Here is a 23449-nt window from a genome sequence, read left to right on the forward strand (position 1 = left end):
CTCTATGAAGTATTTACCAAACACTTACAGTCTCGCAAAGCTCGGGTGTTGTCACACTATTTCAATCTCGTGTTAAGACTACCTCCATCACGCAAAAACCACCTGCCAGAAAATTCATTTGTTTCCTTTACAGTCAATGAATTTATTCTCCAGAGACTGCACGTATTCTCCCCACCCTTCCCCACAAGTCCTATATACACTGTCAGGATGGACCTCCTCAGCCCCAGGCTTTGATAAATGAGATAACGTAGCCCTAGGTACAGCATGAGATCTCCATCTCTTCTAAAGACGTTGACGTGTTCTTGTGGAGAGTGCATCTGAAAGTACTTCTAACCTCCTGCACTGTTAAAAAGCAGGCTGTAGCAAACCAGTTTTTCTACCATCCCACATATGGAAAAGGTTGTAGTTTTAAAAATTTATTCTTGCCTGCAGGTCTACGATTTACATCAGATACTCAACATCTCAAAATTCAGTTCATGAACAAAATGAATGCCATTCATATGACGTGAATTTACTATTAATTTCCCAGCCATTTTGTCTTGTCATGAATTGGTCAGCTTGGTGTCAGCAGGACAGGCCACAACAAGATGGTTTTGCTTATTATAAACAACGTGTAAAGCAAAGTTGGTTTTCGAGCACAATAAGGAAAAGTGAACAACCAAATCAGATTTAACTGACTATTTTAAGATATTCCTAGAAATAATACCTACTGATAACATCTAAAATACATGCTTTGGGCAATAAAATAAATTGCATTGATCAAAGCTGGTTGCATAAACAAGCTTAACCAATCATCACAAAAGAGGTTACTGCATCCATTAATAAAGCTCCAAAACCCATGACCACAAATTTAGTCCAAGTTAAGAACTGGTATGTACACACCAAAGATTTAGTTAGCAAGCAGGTTCAACATAATTAAATTCAGTCAGGTACCTTGACTCTTTGCAAAATTAGTGAATGCAGCAGCAAAAAGTAAATTCCAATCTTACAACCGAGCAAATGTGGAGAGGTAAAATACGTATCGGAAGAAGGTGTATGCTTCAGAATGTAATATATATAATATACGTACACACACACACAGTAAATACATCATTCACATAGGGGAAAAAAAAAAAAAACACAAACTGATTACCAAAATTTTTAATTGATAGAATTTTAATGTGAACTTACTTATAAAAATGAAAAAATATTTTAACATTCACCATTACAGTTGAGCAACCTGGCCCTACCGACTATTAGCTATAGGAAGGCATTTAAGGAAATGTTGGTTGTGTCAAACCAAAGGCTAAATTCAGGCATGTATGCTGCTTTGAAAAAAAAAAAAAAAAAAAGAAATAAAAAGAAAAACAACTCATTTGCAGGAAGCTAGATGCTTAGCCTAGTTTTAAAGCTAATTACAAAATCCACTTTCATACTGGTCCAGATGTCTTGACAATTTCTTCTTCTAACAGAACTGTCAAAAGAAAAGAAACTTTATAAGGTCTTCACACAGCTTATTTCTAAATCCTTGCAAGAAGAAACAGTAATATGACTGTTACATATCCATAGTTAGGATATGGAAATTACTCGTTAAAGCATTTGCTTATATAATACAAACATTCCTTCACTCAAGCATTTTATAGAGACTTCCATAGCTGCCACCTTACAAAGGGTTTTAAGGACAAATGCACTTTTTCTACGTGATGCCTCAAACAACTTCTAAGCTTCATAAATTATTTAGATATCTCAGAGCACAGATTTGAACTGTATTCAGTAACAAGATGCATAAAAGAAGATGCATAAAAGATTTTTTTAAGCCATAATCTTAATGTATGCTATGCAATGTGGTTCTGCGGAGCTGCAGCCTTCTTAATATAGACTTACAAAATGAAGATGTCTTGCTTCGTATTGCAAGCCTTCACATCTTAAGTACTAAATTTTAAAGGCTTTCATTCCAATAACATATTTTGCCACTTGATTGGACTACTATTGCTCCTGAGAAGGTTTTTGATTTTGTTGTTGTTTGTTTTATAATCCCCATTTCCCAATCTTAAAAAAATAAAATAAAATAAAGCAAATTATCACTCTCCTACACTTAATCTGACACAGGAATATGGCAGCAGTTCTCTCTTTTTTATCCTCGTTCTTTTTAGAGTAGAAAATACAAGGAAAAGGCAACACAAGGTGTAAAAAGGCCTATTCCACCCATCGAACCCGCCCATCAACAGAGATTAAAAACAGTAGGAATATCTTTGGGTGAAGAATGGGAAAAAGCAGTGACTGACTTGCCACTTTTAGGTACTATGCATTGCCATACAGAAATGTCACAAGGTCTAAGTCAATATCCTGATTTTTTAGCCACCCCCAGCTAACCACTTGTGTGTTCTCAACACCTTCAGTCAGTTTTCCAACCTAACACTATTTCACAATATCAACATATAATATCATTAATGAATTAAGAAACTACCACAAGTCAATAGAAACTCAGCTGTCATTTACTGTAAAACAGAAAATTAAGCACAGCCTGGCTGTCTACTATCAGATATGCAGAACAGTCTAATAGTCTTACCTTCCATCTGTTTCCACATTCATTACAGACAACAAATGTTGTCATAGGTTCATCAGCACTGCGTGTTTGAACCTTTAGCAAAGGCAAGAGCCAGAGCAGAAAAGGAAAATTAGTACGTTCAACTTTTGTTAGCACGTGTTCAATGCAAAGGTTTAAAATCAAAGTGTAACATTAAGAAAATACATTTGGATTAAGAACATGAGTTAACTTTTTGTACCCATTGAAGACTTTTTGTTTGCTTGGACTGCAAAGTGATCATAAACTTACGTTTTAACAGATTTAGAAGCACTAAAATACCTATTTCAACATCAAAACTGTTCATATACTTCTAGGACAAAAAACTGCAGTAAAGCAGTTCAACTTTACATATATTTACAGATACAAAGGCTTAAAAGGCTCCCAACAAAAACACAGCTTTGTTTAAAGCAACTAACATAAAATACTAAATTATAAACATAGCTGATCCTGTAATCAAAATTACACACCCTGCAGCACTGCTAAGCAGATTAAAGCACTTCTTGTGCATATATTAAAATAGAAAAAGGTTGCAGGAACAACTGTAAATCAGTGCCTAAAATTAGTCAAATGGCAGGTTATATACATGTATTCACTTCCTCTCTTAGAAATAAATGTTTATACGTTACAACCAGCAAATTAGTTCTCATCCACATAAAACCAGATTATTAAATGTAATCAGAAGAATTAGCAAAAAAACAGGATCGCAAAGAAACTGGCATTTCAGGCTATATAAATACTCAGCTTAGATTTAAATACATTCTTTAGTAAATTAATACAAAAAAGATTCTTCGTGTAAAAACATCTAAGTATATCCAACTGTCTCCATGTATTCTGTAATTTGTTAGTATTTTGTTAAATGTTCATTTTGTAATTAAAACTTTTCTCTGACAATGTTTAGATGTACAGGACTTCAGCTTTGAAGAAGGAAAACGAACAGTCTCAATAGCCACGTACCTGGGTATACGTACAGTTCTTCTTTTTACACTTGCCACATGTAAACAGATCAGTTTGGGTACCTCCTGTTTTAGCCATCTGGTGCTCTCTGATAGCTTCTTTGGTCAGATTTTTGCGCATTTCTTTCAGCTCATCACTTGCCATTTCCTGTTATAGACAAATTGCAGACAGTTTACTAGGGAGTTTTTGTTTTAAAGAAATCATCACTAGTATGCAAACCATACAATTCTAAACGCACATTCTATTTCTTATCTAGAATCCATGAATAACTGCTTTATCAAAGGGCAAAGAAATTCTACAAAATATTGCTTTTACAAAACTTAAGTTGGAATGTTTCAAAGAACACAAGCTACAAAAGGTGTAATACTTTTTTAATGCAGTTGAAGTTCAAACACCTAGAAACATTTATATGCAAACACATTTCTGAAGTTCAGAAGTGTAACAGATACACAGTAGGAAAGGATTTAAAAGGTCTCTTGAGGTAAAGAAAAAGGCCCTCTCCCTAGGTTAGATCTTTGCATAACTATCTCATTGACCTACAGATGATAGTGACTGCAGGAAGAATTTACACCATCTTGACTATTTCCATATTTGTACAGAGAAATACAACTCTGCCATAATTTACCACAAGTTACCAGAAGTCCAAAAATCTTAGTATTTCTCGTTTAACCTTGGAAGTATGCTTCCCAAGCTAAAAATCGTACACCTCATCAAGTATGCACCTCAAAGCTGTTTGCTAAATTGCACATTCCCTTATTATTGTATACCCTACAAACCCTCTGTTAGATGTACAGTGGACGCATCCCTTGTCATAACAACAAACCTTGTGTCAAGCCTGGATGCCAGGCAGTAACTCACAGAAAAAAAAAAAAGTCCAAAAATCTGCTACGAAATCAATGCTATCAGGAACACAGGAGGAAAACAGAAAGGAACAGAAGTGTTGTTCCTCACAAAAAGAAAAAAAAAAAAAGATCATTTTTCAAACAGGCACAGGATCTGGTTTTAGATAAAATGCTTTTCCATCTGAAAAAAGAAAAAAAAAGTCATATGCTAAATTTAATACTTCTCTGTTAGCTTGAGAGCCTGGATTGCCAGAGACCATGTTTCCTTTTCAGAGTGACTTCTACAAAATATGATTCCAAATAAAGGCTCAGACCGGATTTCTTCTTGTGCTGAAGCACTGTCATGGTAGGACAATATAAACAGTAATGCCTATTACTAATAATTATCTGTCACCTAATAACTAATACTTGAAGAAATTTGGAACTTTTTTACTCAGGCTTTTCTTCTTCATTCAAGGCATTGTATCTAAAGCATGTAAATATAAATAGATATTAATTTACATCAGTAGTTTATTCCTATTGCAGTCAATAAAGAAACTGCAAGTTTAATGATGATGGTTGATGTATGTCAGAGCAAAGCTCAACAATGCTCTTCTACTGCCACACAAATTTTTTGATACTTCTCCCAAGTTCCTGGCAAAACAGATATTAAACCAGTGCCTACACTCAATGGGGGTTGTCGTGGTTTAACCCGACCGGCAGCTAAACACCACGCAGCCGTTCGCTCACCCTCCCCCCTCCCTCTCTGGGACGGGGGAGAGAAATGGAAAGTGAAGCCCGTGAGTTGAGATAAAGACAGTTTAATAAGACAGGGAAAAAAAAAAAAAAAACAAAATAATAATAACAATAATAATAATGATGATACAATGGTGATAATACGAAAGTAATAATAGTATGTACAAACAAGTGATGCACAATGCAATTGCTCACCACCCGCTGACCGATGCCCAGCCTAACCCCGAGCAGTCCGGCCCCCTCCCCCCGGCTAGCCACCCCTATATATTGTTTAGCATGACGTCAGATGGTATGGAATACCCCTTTGGCTAGTTTGGGTCACCTGTCCTGGGTCTGTCCCCTCCCAGCTCTTACTGCACCCCCCAGCCTGCCCGTTGGCAGGACAGAGCAAAGGCTGAGATGTCCTTGGCTTAGTATAAGCACTGCTCTGCAACAATTAAAGCATTGGGGTGTTATCAGCACTCTTCTCATTCTAAGCCAAAACACAGCATTCCACCAGCTACTAGGAAGAAAATTAATTCTGTGCTAACTGAAACCAGGACATCTATCCACCCCTTATTCCATACCATTTATGTCATGCTCAGGTTACACTCTTTTCCATACATTCTAATTAGTCACCTATAGTAATCATGGTAGTGATAACATACAGTATAATATACTATTTAACATGGTGCAATTCAGTTCATGGGCTATTCTCACCCAGTATTAAATCTCCTTGAGGTACACACCGGACCTCTCCGTTCTTTTGCATCACCCACCAAGTATATCCAGGTCCCTGAGCGAAAACAATTCCACGAATAGGTTTGCCTTTTCCTGAGGCAGGAGTAGCCCAGACTGTTTTACCCAGCATATTTTTTACATGCACTACAGGAACTTTATCCCCATCTACAGTACGTAACAGGTTTGATTGGGCAGGTCCAGCTCGGTTGGTAGATCCCCTAGTATTGACTAACCAGGTGGCCTTTGCCAAATGCGTATCCCAGTTTTTGAACGTCCCAGCGCCCATTGCTTTCAAGGTAGTCTTTAACAGGCCATTGTATCGTTCAACTTTCCCGGAGGCTGGTGCATGATAGGGGATGTGATACACCCATTCAATACCATGTTCTTTGGCCCAAGTGTCTATAAGGTTGTTTCGGAAGTGAGTCCCATTGTCTGATTCTATTCTTTCTGGGGTGCCATGTCGCCATAGGACTTGCTTTTCAAGGCCCAGGATGGTGTTCCGGGCGGTAGCATGAGGCACAGGATATGTTTCCAGCCATCCGGTGGTTGCTTCCACCATTGTAAGTACGTGGCGCTTGCCATTGCGAGTTTGAGGGAGTGTGATGTAATCAATCTGCCAGGCCTCTCCATATTTATATTTCAGCCATCGTCCTCCATACCAAAGAGGCTTTGACCGTTTGGCTTGCTTGATTGCAGCGCATGTTTCACAGTCATGAATAACCTGTGCTATAGCGTCCATGGTCAAGTCCACCCCTCGATCACGAGCCCATCTGTATGTTGCATCTCTACCTTGATGGCCTGAGGTGTCATGGGCCCATCGGGCTATAAATAATTCACCTTTATGCTGCCAATCCAGGTCCACCTGAGCTACTTCAATCTTAGCAGCCTGATCCACCTGCTGGTTGTTTTGATGTTCTTCAGTAGCCCGATTCTTGGGCACATGAGCATCTACGTGGCGTACTTTCACAGCCAGGTTCTCTACCCGAGCAGCAATATCTTGCCACAATGCAGCAGCCCAGATAGGTTTGCCCCTACGCTGCCAGTTGTTTTGCTTCCATTGCTGTAACCATCCCCACAGGGCATTTGCTACCATCCATGAATCGGTGTAGAGATAGAGAACTGGCCATTTTTCTCGTTCAGCAATGTCTAAAGCCAGCTGAATGGCTTTCACTTCTGCAAACTGACTCGATTCACCTTCTCCCTCAGCAGCTTCTGCAACTCGTCGCGTAGGACTCCATACAGCAGCCTTCCATCTCCGATGCTTCCCCACAATACGACAGGACCAGATGTAAAGAATGTGCTCTACACTGCAGCCGGGGAGAACGGCCCCACCTGGAGCCTCTGGCAGAAAGAACCTGGGGAAACTCGAGGTCGGCCTCTGGGGTTTTGGAGTCGGGGATACAGAGGATCTGAGGCCCGCTATACTCCAACTGAAAAGGAGATATTGGCAGCATATGAAGGAGTTCGATCTGCTTCGGAGGTGGTCGGTACTGAAGCGCAGCTCCTCCTAGCACCCCGATTACCGGTACTAGGCTGGATGTTCAAGGGAAGGGTCCCCTCTACGCATCATGCAACTGATGCTACATGGAGCAAGTGGGTTGCACTGATTACTCAGCGGGCTCGAATAGGAAACCCCAGCCGCCCAGGAATATTGGAAGTGATCATGGACTGGCCAGAAGGCAAATACTTTGGGATATCATCAGAGGAGGAGGTGGGTCGTGCTGAAGAAGCCCCACGTTGGGCGCCAAAAAGACTGTCGTGGTTTAACCCGACCGGCAGCTAAACACCACGCAGCCGTTCGCTCACCCTCCCCCCTCCCTCTCTGGGACGGGGGAGAGAAATGGAAAGTGAAGCCCGTGAGTTGAGATAAAGACAGTTTAATAAGACAGGGAAAAAAAAAAAAAAACAAAATAATAATAACAATAATAATAATGATGATACAATGGTGATAATACGAAAGTAATAATAGTATGTACAAACAAGTGATGCACAATGCAATTGCTCACCACCCGCTGACCGATGCCCAGCCTAACCCCGAGCAGTCCGGCCCCCTCCCCCCGGCTAGCCACCCCTATATATTGTTTAGCATGACGTCAGATGGTATGGAATACCCCTTTGGCTAGTTTGGGTCACCTGTCCTGGGTCTGTCCCCTCCCAGCTCTTACTGCACCCCCCAGCCTGCCCGTTGGCAGGACAGAGCAAAGGCTGAGATGTCCTTGGCTTAGTATAAGCACTGCTCTGCAACAATTAAAGCATCGGGGTGTTATCAGCACTCTTCTCATTCTAAGCCAAAACACAGCATTCCACCAGCTACTAGGAAGAAAATTAATTCTGTGCTAACTGAAACCAGGACAGGGGTAGCTCTACTCAAATGGAGATCACAGGATCACACACAATTTCTAGGTTGGAAGAGACCTCAAGATCATCGAGTCCAACCTCTGACCTAACACTAACAGCCCTCCACTAAACCATATCCCTAAGCTTTACATCTAAACGTCTTTTAAAGACCTCCAGGAATGGTGACTCCACCACTTCCCTGGGCAGCCTGTTCCAGTGCCTCACAACCCTTTCAGTGAAGAAGTTCTTCCTAACATCTAACCTAAAACTCCCCTGGCTCAACTTAAGCCCATTCCCCCTCGTCCTGTCACCAGGCACGTGGGAGAACAGGCCAACCCCCACCTCGCTACAGCCTCCCTTGAGGTACCTGTAGAGAGCAATAAGGTCGCCCCTGAGCCTCCTCTTCTCCAGGCTGAACAAGCCCAGCTCCCTCAGCCCCTCCTCATAGGACTTGTTCTCTAGGCCCCTCACCAGCTTCGTCGCCCTTCTCTGGACCCGCTCAAGCACCTCGATGTCCTTCTTGTAGCGAGGGGCCCAAAACTGAACACAGTACTCGAGGTGTGGCCTCACCAGAGCCGAGTACAGGGGGACAACCACTTCCCTAGACCTGCTGGCCACACTGCTTCTTACACAAGCCAGGATGCTGTTGGCCTTCTTGGCCACCTGAGCACACTGCTGGCTCATATTCAGCTGACTATCCACCATCACTCCCAGGTCCTTCTCTGCCTGGCAGCTCTCCAACCATTCCTCTCCCAGCCTGTAGCTCTGCTTGGGGTTACTGCACCCCAGGTGGATGTCTCATAATACTGCACAAACAAGCCACCTTCTTTAATTAATTGCTTAACAACTTCTTCTAGTAAGTTTTCCTTTTTTAAGCATTTTGTTAGGTAAGATTATGTGAAAGCAGACTTTGTTTTGCATAAAACTTCACATGTACAGCTAGTTTCAAAATATTAACCGAAGAGCTCATATTTACTGTTTGCTTTTTTTCTTTGTTTGTAAATCTTGTATTAATGTGATTTGACTTCAGAAATCATCTTTTTGATAGAACAGGTTATTTTAGCCATTACATTTAAAATCTTAGTCCAAGACATCAGTTAAAACAAAGAATGGGCACTGGGTAACATGAAATGTATTTTTGTGCATATTTACATACACATGCATGTAGAATACAAAAACTCTAAATACGCATTTAAGTTACTGCTCTTTACAGGTTCCTTTATCAGCCTTCATTTGCCCTGGCCTTGATATAAAGCTTTATAAAAAGCTATTCCTTCAGATCAAAACTAGTCATGATTTTCATTACTTGATTATAAATTTAATTTCTTGTCAGTCTCCATGATACTCCTTTATACCTACCTGATTGTGGCCAGTATAAGGAGGGTGGGAAGTAACAGAATCCAACACATACAAGCAGAAGTACAGAACAGAAATCAGATATTAACCATGCTTTTATTTTCCTTTCGTATAACATCTAATTTTTTACTTCAGACTTCCTAGATTTGTTTTGATTTATAAATACAAAGACAGCGAGCATCTGAACAAAAATTTCTATTAAAGTGCTCAAAATGTTCTTCCAATAGCATAAATTTAATTTGATTCAAAGGGCAATTCTCCTAGCTTCTTTACCCCATCATTTATGTCGTCTTTCTATTTATTGTGAAGAGTTTCCTTCAAAATCATTTCAAGTAATCTGTCAAATTTGAGATAAGCTTTGACTCAACACTGAAAATGCCAAAAGGAGAGGGACTGATTTTTACCACAGTGTCATCCCATGCATAGGGGTATAACAGCAGAGGTTAGTATTTGCAAAACAAATGGCAAGACAGACTACCACAGATGGTAGTATTACATATCCAGAAGCACGAATTGGTTAACAGCTTGAAATCACTAGCCAGATATATTTATTTACATCTTCCTGAACTTAAGCTATCACTGATACGTCACGTGGCCTTTCAAAAACTACCCAATATTCTGTGCTTCACAGAACTTGCAAACGACAGCTTACCTGTCCCATGACTCACAGAGAAAATCAGATGTTTAGGAACCATTAACACGGTTAACACTTCCGTTTGCTCTGCACCAATAAAGCCCTGTATAATTCAAACTGTGAAAGCCACAAACAAGCCATAGCCTCTCGAAGTACAAACACCTTATATTAACTGCTTCTGTGGCCAGGACATAAGTCCAATAGGGAAACAGTTCAAGACATATGGTTTACTTACCTCTGCTGTCATTTTGGCAAGCTTGTCAGGAGGTATGTTCCCACATAACACATTTTTCCTTAGGTTTGGATTCTTTGCATCCTTGAGATTTGCTATTCTACTTCGTACCCTATTTTTGTATTTCATATCAGTGTTTTTAAACTCCTGAAAAATTGGTGCTTTGGATTTAAGGAACAAAACATTAGCAAGTAAAACAGAGCGCTAAAGAATATTCTTTTTTGGGGGCAATCTTTTAAAGCCAAGTCCTTCCCCCACCTCCAAACAACAGTTCCTTTCCTGTTCAACAAAGCAGACACTAGTTCACGTCCTGCCAAAACATAATTGTAATTTAGCACAGTTTGCGAAATGTGAATTTTGTGGTAATAGAATTTTAATCAAAATTCTCAGAAATCAGCCATAAATTTAAGTCCATCCTGAGGATCAATTAACTTCTGTATAAAAAGTAAGAATAAAAATCGTACACATAAAAAAAACTACAGGTTTTAAGGTATGTGGTTTAGGCTGTGGTATTTTTTTAAACACTGAATTTCTGAACTGATGTGTTAAACACAGTTTGCTTGGTTTTGTCCTAGGTTAAATAAAATATTCACTATACAGATAAAATAAACTAATTTTTAAGATTATCAATGTTCTCTTATCCTAAAGCACAACAAAGGATATCTTCTTCAATCTGAGAACCCAGCTCTTCCTCATCAGCACCAATAGCAATGTAATCATCTGAACACAACAAAAAATAAAATATTATTTATTAGCACTCTATGATCTCAGCAGTATTTTATATCACTGAGTGCCCATTCAGAACATCAAAATAGAACAAATTATGAAACAAACACAATGAATTTTCTTTTTGATACAAAAAGTTTCATTTACTAAAAACTTATTATCTCGAAACTTTACTTTGAAGAAAAATAAGTTAAATGAAGAACAATAAAAGATTTTTAAAAAGCTTAATAGCCTTATATCTTTCACACAAAAATTTCTGTCTAGTTGCAAACACAAGTAGTAATAAAAAACACTTTGCTATACAGAAGAAAAAAAAGTCTTCTATTAGGCTCAGAATCTACCCATTTCCAACATGCATCTGTGCAAAAAATAGGTTTTTATAAAAAGAAAATATTCTTTATCAGGTCTTATCAATTCTTTCAGTCCACACAACAAAAGCCACACAATGTTTTGCAAGCATGCAAGAGACTGATTTCATTAGAAACACTTGAATTAAATTAAAAAAAAATGCAGAGCTGTAGAGTCAGAAAACATGCAAATTAGAAGAAGTAAACCATAGCAATCTTGGTAACATTAGGAAAAGAATTCTTGGAAACCTAGATAAAATTCCAACTACATATAATTATGAAAACTAAGATGCTATATGCACATTTCTGGTTACAAATGTTTTTAAAGTCTATGAACTACAGATACAGAGGACCATAAATTCAAGGTCTTTAGTCGGCTTTGATTAGTGTCTGTGTTGTAATTTATGTGAATTAAAAGTAAAGAACAAAAGAGTGAAAAGAGTAAAAAAGATTACTTCAGAAGTCTGCTTACACTGTGTCAGCTTCACCTAAGCTAACAACAGAGAAAGAGGAGGTGGGTCATAAGTTCTGGTAGAAGAGAAGGACCCAAAAGAATTCAGGTATTCTGAGTAGTCCAACTTTTTATTTGCCAGTTTAAAGTGTACATGATGGGGAAAAAAAAAAACACCATACACACACAAAAACAACAGTAACAGTTAAGCAATTTACAGATGCCCATAAGGCATGAAAGCTGAACAATGCAAGAATGCTACTGTGATTGTATCAATGAAACTCCAAGGTTAAATCAAAACAAAAAGGCAGCCTTCAGAAATTGGAATCTGAAGGCTCACAGGACTGGAGTAAGAAAGGCAGTCATGAATAAAGTGCCATTCAGTCACAGATAAGACAAAAAATAGCAGCTTCCATTAAAAGATTCAAATGAGGCATTACAGAGGAAATAACTTCCTGAAAAGAAGGTCCACTCTAGGCAAGATATCAGTTGAACAGAAGCTACAAAACATCCCATATCACCAGCAACAAAAAAGTATTTCAAAACATATCCATACTGCCAAGGCTACCCAGTTTCTTGCAGCTTGGGTGAACTGGCCTACGGGTATTGGGCATAAAGAATACAATAAACAAGGGCAGGAGAAGAACAGAGTGGGAAGGACTGAAATGAAAAAGGAAATAGTTAAACTTGAAAATATGGTCTACAAAGCTCACCTCCCGTTCTGAGAGCTGCAGAGAGCATTTCTCTACATTTCATTCGTACAGAATCTGAAGTGCTTGGAGCTCGAGGAAAAGAACGGATGAAAGAATTTGAGGAAGCACTACCCTCCTCCTTCCTGCTGCTGGAATTGCTACTTGAACTGCTAGAAAAAGGCAAGAAGAAAACTAGTATTACGTATTTTTTCCCTTCTTCAGATGACTTTGTTCTGGGGCAAAACACAGATCTTTTGCTATACCCATTGATGATATTGAAAAAAATAAAAGAGAATACAGGTCACTTTCTAAAAGCTATTTATGGCTCTGGAGGCAATAAAATTTTAAAATGTCTTTAGAATGTTAGCTAGGGTGTTTCACACAAGAGAGACAGCAGGTATTTCATTCCATGATGTGGTAAGTTTCAATTCTCAGTTCTCTACATTAACATGAAACCATTTTTTCTCATGGAACTTTGCTTTATAAAACAGTGAAAAAATACCATTCTAATGTTCAGTTTGCAGCGAGTGCATTGCATTCACTCTACTTAGCATACTGAAGTGGTACTATAGTGTAAGGCTGCTTTTGCAAACTGTAAAACTGTTTTCAATTCACTTTGGGACAAATGATTAGAAGTTAAATTTCAATTTGAAAATGGCACTTGTAAACAGATTCACTACAAACAGAAACACACAGGAAAACTAGACTTGTTGACACTATTTTGCAAATGCTCACTAGCTCCTCAAGCGTCATTTACATGGGCTTATCTTTCTGACAACATATATTTTGTCTTTACTAAAAAAGGTGTAGAACAAGACTGTTTATTAAACACATAAGCTCAAAGACAAAAGTAGTATTCTAAGCCTCTAGCATATGTAATTACCGCAAGGTCGTAACTGAAAGTTGTTTTACAGTTCTCAAAGCTCAGTGCTAAGATTGAGAAAAGAAAGTATCTGACAGATAAAACAGAATAAACAAACAATAACTAGTCTGGCCTTATCTTGGCCTGTGTCTTTTTTTTTTTTTTTTTTTTTTAAATATGCCAGCAGCTCTCTCTAATACGACAAATTTGGGCCACAGTTAAATATATATACACACTGGTTGATTTTGCAGGTTAAAGCCAATTTATACTGAGTGAGATTATTTGTCTTCAAGAACTAAGTACCTTTCTTCTCTTGCTTCAGGGCTGTTTTGTGAGGAAGATGCAGACTCCTTTTTCTTTTCCTCAGAATCTTTATCAGTTGAAGGTCCATCTGGGAATACAAAACATGAGAAATTTTTACTCGATAACTGATTTAAAACAGTGGCAGAGTATCTTTGATGGTTTCTTCTGAATCAGTTAGAAATGCTATCAGCTCTCACTCTCTGACTTGACTTTCTCTTGCTGAAACAGCTTTCTACCCTCAACACCCTCACCAACCCAGCAAATGAAATATATGTTAACACTTAGATGCTTCAGGTCAAGACCAATATCTGCTTAAAATGACAGTGAAGACATGATGAAAAGGTAAACTTCTACAATTTATTTTTGCCAATTCTACTGCATGAGATACACAATAACTACTTAAACAGAGACTTCGTTAAGTCTCTGAAGTTCATCTCCCATGTTTTAAATACCAGTTCCCACTAAATGCATTTAATTCTTTTCAACTATATTCACAGTTTCACATTCTGTTCAATTATATTTAAAACACTGAATGAAAGGAACTGTAGGGTAGAAGCTACCTATGGTTGCCAAAAAAATACAGAATACAAAAATACAAAAAGTTTTTGAAGGAGTTTTACAGACGTGCACACAGTATTTTCTGTGATAGCTCTTGGAATATTGTTTAGAAAGATTTAAAGTTGCCTTTCCCCCACACAGGATGTATTTAATGATGATAACATCACAGAAAATAAGAACGGTCTTTTATTAAAAAGGGCAATCACAACACTGATCTGCAGCCTCGTGAACACCTTTTTATTGTAAAGGGCAATTCAGAGTGGCTAAATCAAGCTCCAGCTTTGACTTGCTTTCAGAAAGGTTGACTCTCTCCACTAGGTAGAGAGAAAGATTCGTGTCACCCACCTAAAGCTAGATTTTGTTAATTCCCCTCTGAGCCCTCATAAATCTGGCATTATACATCTGACTCTATAGACTGTTAATATTTTGATTACAAATATATTTAAAAAGAACTAAAACCAGATCAAAATAGGGAAATCTGATAAGGCTTAGTCATTCCTGTCAAGATACCCCAAACCAGGTATCTACACCTTTGTTTAAGCATCTAAAAGTATCCTAATTTCCAAAAGAACCCCATCTCCATGTCTTGTGGGAGCTTAGTGGTATAGATCACAGATTCAGGTCTCTTATTCGAGCACTTAAAGCACACATCTAATATTCTGTCTCCAGCTGCCTCAAAAAATAGATGCCTACAAAACAGTATGGGAACCAGGCAAATACACAAAATACTTCTCCAGAATATTCCCCCAGACTTCAAGAACTTAAAACTTTAAAGATTTCCTCACTAAAATTTACTAAGCAAATGAGGCTATAAGCTGAACAGATCTCAGACGTTTTCTGCTATGACACCCAAGGTGCACAGAGAAAGGAAACAAAACCCATTTTACCATACATATTGACATGACTACTCTCTATGGCAACAAACAATACCTAATTTTAAAAATATTCTCTATAAGCATGCTGTCTCATTTACCCTCATCTTAAGTACATGATCATTTTTGTCAGAGGTTTTAAGACAAACTGACAGATCAGCAGGTACCCTGGGCTACGCATTTCCCCCAAGCCTCAGGACACAAAGTATTAGAACAAGTCCAGAGGAGGACCACAAAGATGAGGCTGGAGCACCTCTCCTACAAGGACAGGCTGAGAGAGCTTGGGCTGTTCAGCCTGGAGAAGAGCAGGCTTCAGGAAGACCTTACAGCAGCCTTCCAGTACCTAAAGGTGGCCTAAAGGAAAGCTAGGGAAGGACTCTGTGTCAGGGAGCGTAGGGGCAACGGGGAATGGCTTTAAACTGAAAAAAGCGGAGATTTAGATCAGATGTTAGGAAGAAATTCTTCACTCAGAGGGTGGTGAGGCCCTGGCACAGGCTGCCCAGAGAAGCTGTGGATGCCCCATCCCTGGAGGTGCTCAAGGCCAGGCTGGATGGGGCTTTGGGCAACCTGGTCTGGTGGGAGGTGTCCCTGCCCATGGCAGGGGGGTTGGAACCAGGTGATCCTTAAGGACCCTTCCAACCCAAACTATGCTATGGTTCTATGATTGGTGAACATTAGCCCTGATTGCTTCTTTCATTTATGAAGGGCAGAGTATATGTGAGGCAGAGGGTTAAAGTAAGAGGTAAAAACATGGCTCTTTCTACAACTGCAGACCAGTCTAACCAAGTATGTCTCAAACCAACATCAAACTCCACCAGCCAAGACACCTGGATGATCTTCAACAAATATGTATTCAAAACTACACTATCTTTAATCTCTTAGAGAAGAGTTTACACAGATTTCACAGATATCTTTTATTAGAAATCTTTTCTTCGTTTCTGTTTAGTCCAGCTTCAGTAATCTGAAAATGAAGTTAACAATATTCTCTGCTTAGTAGAAATACTCTAAGCCATTCACTTTTATCTATTGGGAAGTACCAAGGACAGGGGATTCAGTGTCAAGCAGCATTTATTCTTAAACTCACACATGAGCAAGGACACTTTATTTTATTAAATACTGTACTGACAAAAGAATAGTATGCAATTAACAGCTTGCTAGACAGCATTTCAACTATCCTTTGGGGAGAGGACAAAAAAAGTTAACCTTGAGAGACTGAAGTCTCTTCTAATTAACTTATTTTACATTCAGTGGTCAGACTCAAGAGCAAAGGGAGAATGACAGCTAATGGAAACTACAGACAACCACAGAAATTCTAACAAAGAGGGAAAAACAGCCTTTCTGTGTAAGACATTTAAAAATTCAAATGAGAACATGATTCACGTCAGGAAATCTATAGAAGCAGAAAAATATTTAGAGAATTTAAATTATAATTCTAGGTCACTTTGAAGAGGCAAGATTATTTTTTAAACCATTCAGCTATTAAAACTTACCCAAATTTCATTTTTTCTTTTTATTTTTTTTTTTCAGAAACAAACTGAAATTGTCATCACTTTTAAGAACAAAAAGCATAATTTCAGTTTTAGCTACTGCAGCTTCAGAAGGCCATAAAAAAGTCTTGTTTAAATAACGTGAAGTAATTTATAGTAACGCCTAGTTAACAGGAGGCTAGAGTGAATGGGACTGCAATCTATAAGAAGTGAAGGAAGAAGGACCTAGGGAATAACAGGTCTGTCAGTCTGACCTTGGTACCAGGGAAGGTCATGGAGCAGACCACCTTGTATGTCCTTACACAGTACATATGGGACAACTGTGCCCAGTGGTCAGATGCAGCCAGCATGAGTTTATGAAAGGCTGGTCCTGCTTGACTAACCTGATCTCCTATGACAAAATGACCTTCTTAGTAGATGAGGGCAAGGCTGTGGATGTTATTTACCTGAATTTCAGTAAAGTATTTGACAGCATCCCACAGTATTCTGTGAGAAACTGGCTGCTCACGGCTTGGACAGGTGTACAGATTGCTGGCTGAAGAACTGCCTGGATGGCCAGGCTCAAAGAGTCACAGTGAATGGAGTTCAACCCAGATGGTGGCTGGTCACCAGTGGCACTCCCCAGGGCTGGCTTTGTTCAACATTTTTACCGATAATCTGGATGAGTGCACCCTCTGCAAGTCTGCAGACAACAGCAAGTTTGGCAGAATTGCTTGAGGGTAGGAAGGCTGTTGAGAGGGACTGGCCACATCCAATCACACTAGATTCAAAAAGGCTGATTGCCAGGTCCTGCACCTGGGTCATAACAACCCCATGTGGTGGTATATGCCTGGGGAAGAGTGGCTGGAAAGCTGCCTGGCAGAACGGGTCCTGGGGATGCCGGTCAACAGCCAGCAGTGGTGGCCATGAAGGCCAGTGGCATCCTGGTTTGCATCAGAAATAGTATGGGCAGCAGGACAAGGGAAGTGATTGTCCCCTTGTACATGGCACCAGTGAGATTGTACCTTGAATACTGTGCTCAGTTCTGGGCCCCTCACTAAAGGAAGGATATGGGGTTGCCTGAGCATGCACAACAAAGTTGGTGAGGGGACTAGAAACAATAGTTATGAGGAGCTGCTGAGGGAATTGGAGAAGAAGAGGCTGAGGGGAGACCTCATCACTCTCTACAACTACCTGGAAGAAGGCTGCAGCGAGGCAAGTGTTGGACTCTCTTCTCATGTGAACAGTGATAGGACATAAGAAAATGGCCTCAAGTTACGCCAGGGAGGCTTAGATTGGGTATTAGGGAGAATTTCATGGAGAAGGCGGTCAAGCTTTGGAACAGGCTGCCCAGGGAAGCAGTGGAGTCCCCACTCCTGGAGGTGTGTGAGAGATATGTAGACGTGGCACTGCAGAACGATGTTTAGCGATGGGACTTGATGACCTTGAAGGTCTTCTCCAACCTAAACGATTCTATAGCTCATACCTGACATGTAAATTAAGAGATGTTCTAAAACTATTTTTGCACTTGATATCCTATAAAGACACATACTATTCTTACCTTTAGTAAACACTATTCTTGAACATTCTTAGATTGTCATTTAGGAACTTGTTTTGTCAATAACAGTTTTTCAAATACAATCAGTACGTTTTTAGATGCTCTTGAACAACTTTACCTAATGACAGCAGTAACATACCTGTAAGATAGTCCTAGACTGTACCAGCTTGTTCCAGCAGAATCAAAACCAGATTTGAAATAATAGAAGATAGTATGCACAAATTCCATTGAGCAATACACTTCTGTGTAGTCTGGCTGGCATTATCTTAAAAACATTAAGCACTTATTAAGTATGACTAAGCAATTTTGTTTTAAGATATATATATATATATATATATTGAAACAGGTATTTCAAAATGTTCTTGGACCCATTTTTAGGTTTTTGGTGTGTGTTTGGTTTTGTTGTTTGTTTGTTTTTTCCTGGAAATATATGATCAGACTTGTGGTTACTGACAAGAGTATTGTCCAATCATTCTGCAATTTCAGTCCAGATCACAAGCTTACTGAAGTTAAGTTTACTTAGTTAAAGGTCTGGACTTTATTTTTTTACTGTATATTCTTAGAGTTCAGTGAATAATTATTTGTGATAGAGGATGTTAAATTCCTTAGAGATTTTTTTTAATGAGGATAACTTCATAAAAGCCCTCATAACCTAAGTGGATACAACATAGGCATCTGTATAACATACTCTACATACTCAACTACTTGGCAAAACAATAGCTACTTGCAAATTCTACGGTATGACTTAACAGTATTTCATTCTGAGAACTGAATTTGCTTCTTCATCTAAGTTGTGACCAACTAGTCTGTGTGGTTTAACGTTTTTATAACAACATCTGAAAGCAACCTTTCACTGTAGCTCACGCAGTGACTCACTTCAGACAATGCCTGTGAGCCCTCTGCTGGGCAGCTTCTGACCCTGCTGAAAAAGCATTTGTAACCTGCCATGGTTTCAGGCGAGCCATAAATATCTCTTAACACTCTGGTGATTCACAACCTTATTTTGATTTCTTCTCTGTTCCCCATGCATCCTTAAAACACAAGTTCCAAAAGCATTCAAACTTAGGTAGCACATGCACCCTGAACAGTCAAAAGATTCTTTCCTAAATTCAAAATGTCATTTATAAAAATAACTCACAAAGACTTCAGATCTCTGAGTACAATGCTTGGTACGATTAACAGCTGTCCGCTTCTGTTGCCATCTTTGATCCATACCATTTTACATGCACTATAAACAGCACAATCGAAAATGATTTCTCAAGCAGCTCAACATATGGTATTTCGTATTCTTCTGAGAAAGTCAAAACTAATGATAAAACAGAATAAGAGCACTTTGTAAGATTCCCACCCATGCTTCATGCAGCCCAGATACCCTATCTTCCAGAGTTATGACACTAAGTTCTAATGAACACTGAGCAGTGAAATAAGAGGTGAAACATTTAACCTACTGTGCTTTCTTATATGGTCTACACAGGTGAATTTAATTACATCAGTTTTTAATATAAGCAGTGTTGTATTTTCAAAATTTGTTTGATTTTATATAATAAATGCACAATCACAACTGTAGTGAACCTAGCACCGTAGTGTACATAGAGCAATATCTTCCCCCTGTAACAAAAGTTAGAGAATAAACAAAGGTCACATACCCTCTGCCCCAAGAACATATTCAGTTCTGACTGTTGTCAAATATTTGCTGTTTACATTCCAGTTCCTCATATTTGACATCACCTGATGAAAGCAGTCTTACAGTAGATTTCACAATTGTCTTAATCTGAATGTAGCAACCATCAAAAGCAGCAATCCCACCTTTCCCCAGCTGCATGTTACTGCCCCGATCCCTGTGCAGGAATTGGGAACTGTAAAAGGGCCGGATCAAGAATCTGACACAGTTGAGATGTAATCCAGAAGAACAAGACGTTTACTTTACAACTGGTCAGTTCCCAACTCTGACCTTCTGGATAGCCACTTGAGCACTAGTCTTAGCACAGGAAGGAGCAAGAAGGCACCTCCGCAAAAGGGAGGTCAAGACCACCTCTTTCAGCAGCAGCCTACACTCAGATTGACCTACCGTCATCAGAGTCCTATTCCAGACTTCTATAGCAAGACCAACTTCAGAGGTGGAGGAATAATAATTCCTGTGTTTCACAATGTTTAAACAGTTACATATCAGTCAGCTATAGTAACAATATATTAAAACAAATTTGACTGACTGAAATTATGTTTAAAATAATGAAACAGAAACCTTTTTCTACTGTCTTAACACATGAATTGCAATTCCTTTGCTCGAAGGACAGTGACACCCAGAATGCTTAGCCAGTGCAAAATGCAGTATCTGGGAGAATTCCCAAAAGTTAAGAATTCTGTGGAAAACATTTCTTCTGCTTTGTTGCCTAAAATAAGTTGCACTATCAGAAATCTTTAAAAAAGAAAACAGTAACAGAGCCTTTCTTTTCTTTTTTGAATCATTTATTACATATTCCTTACTTACATGAATAACTTGAGAGCTAGGTCCCTCAGTCCAGCTGCTGCTTTCAAGTATTTAGAGGAGGTCAAGTTAATATGCAAGTCTATTGCTGCTTTTACATATCTTACCATTTTTATGCATCAGACAGTTGGACTTCAATCAAGATATAAGTGGAAATTTAATCAGATGTACATGATTTCTAATTTTTACTGGTGACTTCCGATCAGATCCTTTATAAAGTGTGCATTTAATTTATAGTAAAAGTCAGCATGATTTTAAAAGTATTTTGGTAATACTCAATATGCTGGTAAAATTTAATTACTACTACTAGCCTAACGAGTGTTATCTAACATTTTAAAGATACGTTAAAAAATATCTGTGGTATAGAAGTTGTGGCTTCTTATTAGGGTATGTAAGTTGTAGAAGATTAGTTAACACTACATAAACTGTCACCATTTGTCCATATTTACATGCATATACTGACAAAGGGATATAAAGTCATTTTTACCACATTTACAAAAGGAATAATAAAGTATTTGATAAAATACTTCGTAATTGCCAAAATGAGGCTGACAAATGAGACTAACGGAGTTGACAAAATGAGGCTGACTGAGGCTACCCCTAAAATGGCAGCCAGGTATTTAGCATATTTTTCTAGACAGAACGTTGAATATTTAAATCAGGAGAAAATAAAACCTGTTTCCTGTTTCAAAATTTTAAGCTTCCTAAAGCTTAAAATGGGATCCAAAGAAATTAAATTGAGTTCAACCCAGTGTTATTAGCAAAAATAGCTCAAAGATACTGCTTCAGATTAGAGTCTTTTCAAACACATTAGAATTAAGTGCTACAAGGCGTCCTTGAATAACCATCTATTAACAAAAAGGTTTTAATAACTGTATTCATTGCTGTAATGGAAATTAAACAAAAAGTATTAACTCATTAATCAGTAAGTTATTTAAAACTATTGAGGTTTTAGAGAAATATGTACCATCGGTAAGTTATAACAGAATTTTAAAGGTGTTGTTTTTTAAACTGTTTTTTCTCTTCACATGTCACTTTATATCCAAACTTCAAAGTCTCTACACTTTCATATGAGTTTTGCACAAACTCTTCCGAGTATCTGTTATATTTGACAAAGGAAATAGTCAAGAAAAGGTTCGTTAGTTTTTAGTACTGCAGCACAGTCACTCTAGCTCAACAGCAGGCAATGAGACTTCAGAAATGAGTCATGTTGCAGAAGTTGGTTTCCTACTGTTTGTCAGCCCTAATCAAAGTATATTAACTTTGTTTCTGAATACATTTTCACAGTAATGCACCGGTGATAGTCAAAGAGATTAAAAAAACCCACTACCTTCACACAAATAGTTTCAATACTTAAGTAGAAGCACAAGTATATCTGAAGCAAGGAAGTGGAAGGATTTGCATCAAATCTGCATATAGCTGAAACAGTAAAACAACAAGTAAAAAAAATAAATAAAAGTTTGTGTCACCTTACCTAACAATTTCTTCCAAGACTTGATCAGAGATTTTGCTAAAGATGTAACTTCTTCATCTGTGCTTTGCTTGCGTATTGCATTCACTGACATTCCGATTCTGGTAGACTGCAACAGAAATAAAAACATACACTATGAAATGTGACATGAAGATAATTAAACAAATATAAATTTCTATGAAGTTGTATTTGGACAACCGTTTTTTTTTTTAATAAACTTTTTTGTTTGTTTTTAAGAATATTAGGATGAAATGCTGCAAACCTTTACAGAACTTCTACATTTTACAGTGAAGCACAACAGTAATATTTGTATACATCACGGAAGTTTGGGGGTGAAGAGGAGTCATCAGAAGATTCCTGTTCCTGAATCATTAAAAAACAAACAAACAAACAAAAAAACTCTACAGAACTACTTACCTAAACTAAGTATGGCATTCAAGCCATCTAAGAAAGTGAAAACCTTATATAAATCTTAATATTATAAAAATATTTTAGCAAAGGTTCTAAACTCAAAATCTTATTTTTCTTTGAAGCAATGACTGTATTTATATTTTGGCATGAGCAGAAGGTTGCTAACTGCTTCAGCAACTTCATATTCTTAGAATTCCCATTTACTGGCTATGGAAGAAGCTGTAGTATTAGTTGGGAGTGGCCATGTTTTAGGTTCCTAGCAATTTTAGCAATATTGAGATTCCTTAAAACCTTAAGCACAGAGGTTTCTGCTTTTAGGTAGAAACAGTAAGAACTGCCCACACTTCTGAAAATGCCACGCTGGTGACAGGCTTTAAAACTTCGGCACTACTGCCACCTACAGGGTGAAGGTGAGATTTATTTACAATCCATTCCTTCTAACAATTAGAATTTTTTCCTTTTAAGAGCTATGATTTGTGTCCTCGTGAACATTACATTTAGATTAACAGCAAAAGAAGCTTCACTTCAGAGTATTTTCAGCTAACATGTTAATATAACAGAGTATTTCCACATTTTTAGTTTTGGGAAAGGAATAAAGCATTTAACAAGACAAATAAGCATTTTGCTACGATTTTGTATTTTGATTGATGAGTAAATTTTTAGATTGTTCTTAAGATGCTCAGCTTTGCTGCATTTACTATTTGGCAGACTCGTTAAATATAATTTATTCTATGTACTTTTGAAATGGTTTGTCATAGACGTCTTATCCTTTAAAGGAAAACTTAAATCTTTGTGTTACACTAAAAATGGAAATGATTTGTTCCTGTAAATTACTCCTTACAGCCCACACAAAACACTTCTTTGTGCTCCA

At 38.2% G+C, this 23449-nt stretch overlaps 1 protein-coding gene across 3 annotated transcripts in view; it reads right to left on the minus strand.

Moving 5' to 3' along the window:
• Window positions 1-1137: 1137 nt before the first annotated feature.
• Window positions 1138-23449, minus strand: part of LOC311433127 (transcription elongation factor A protein 1) — a 53578-nt gene continuing 31266 nt past the window's right edge. For 2 of the 3 annotated variants that reach the window (XM_084511880.1, XM_084511875.1), the window contains 8 exons: window positions 22171-22276; window positions 13758-13845; window positions 12614-12762; window positions 11040-11096; window positions 10380-10534; window positions 3521-3667; window positions 2549-2620; window positions 1138-1453 (listed from right to left, as the gene is read on the minus strand). In XM_084511880.1, coding sequence (XP_084368006.1) covers window positions 1445-1453; window positions 2549-2620; window positions 3521-3667; window positions 10380-10534; window positions 11040-11096; window positions 12614-12762; window positions 13758-13845; window positions 22171-22276 — 783 coding nt within the window. In that variant the 3' untranslated portion in view covers window positions 1138-1444. The remainder of the gene's footprint in view (window positions 1454-2548; window positions 2621-3520; window positions 3668-10379; window positions 10535-11039; window positions 11097-12613; window positions 12763-13757; window positions 13846-22170; window positions 22277-23449) is intronic. The other variant, XM_084511876.1, reaches the window with a different exon arrangement.

The sequence above is a fragment of the Aythya ferina genome (genome assembly GCF_964211825.1).
Source record: "Aythya ferina genome assembly, chromosome: 2".
Taxonomy (NCBI): Eukaryota; Metazoa; Chordata; class Aves; order Anseriformes; family Anatidae; genus Aythya; species Aythya ferina.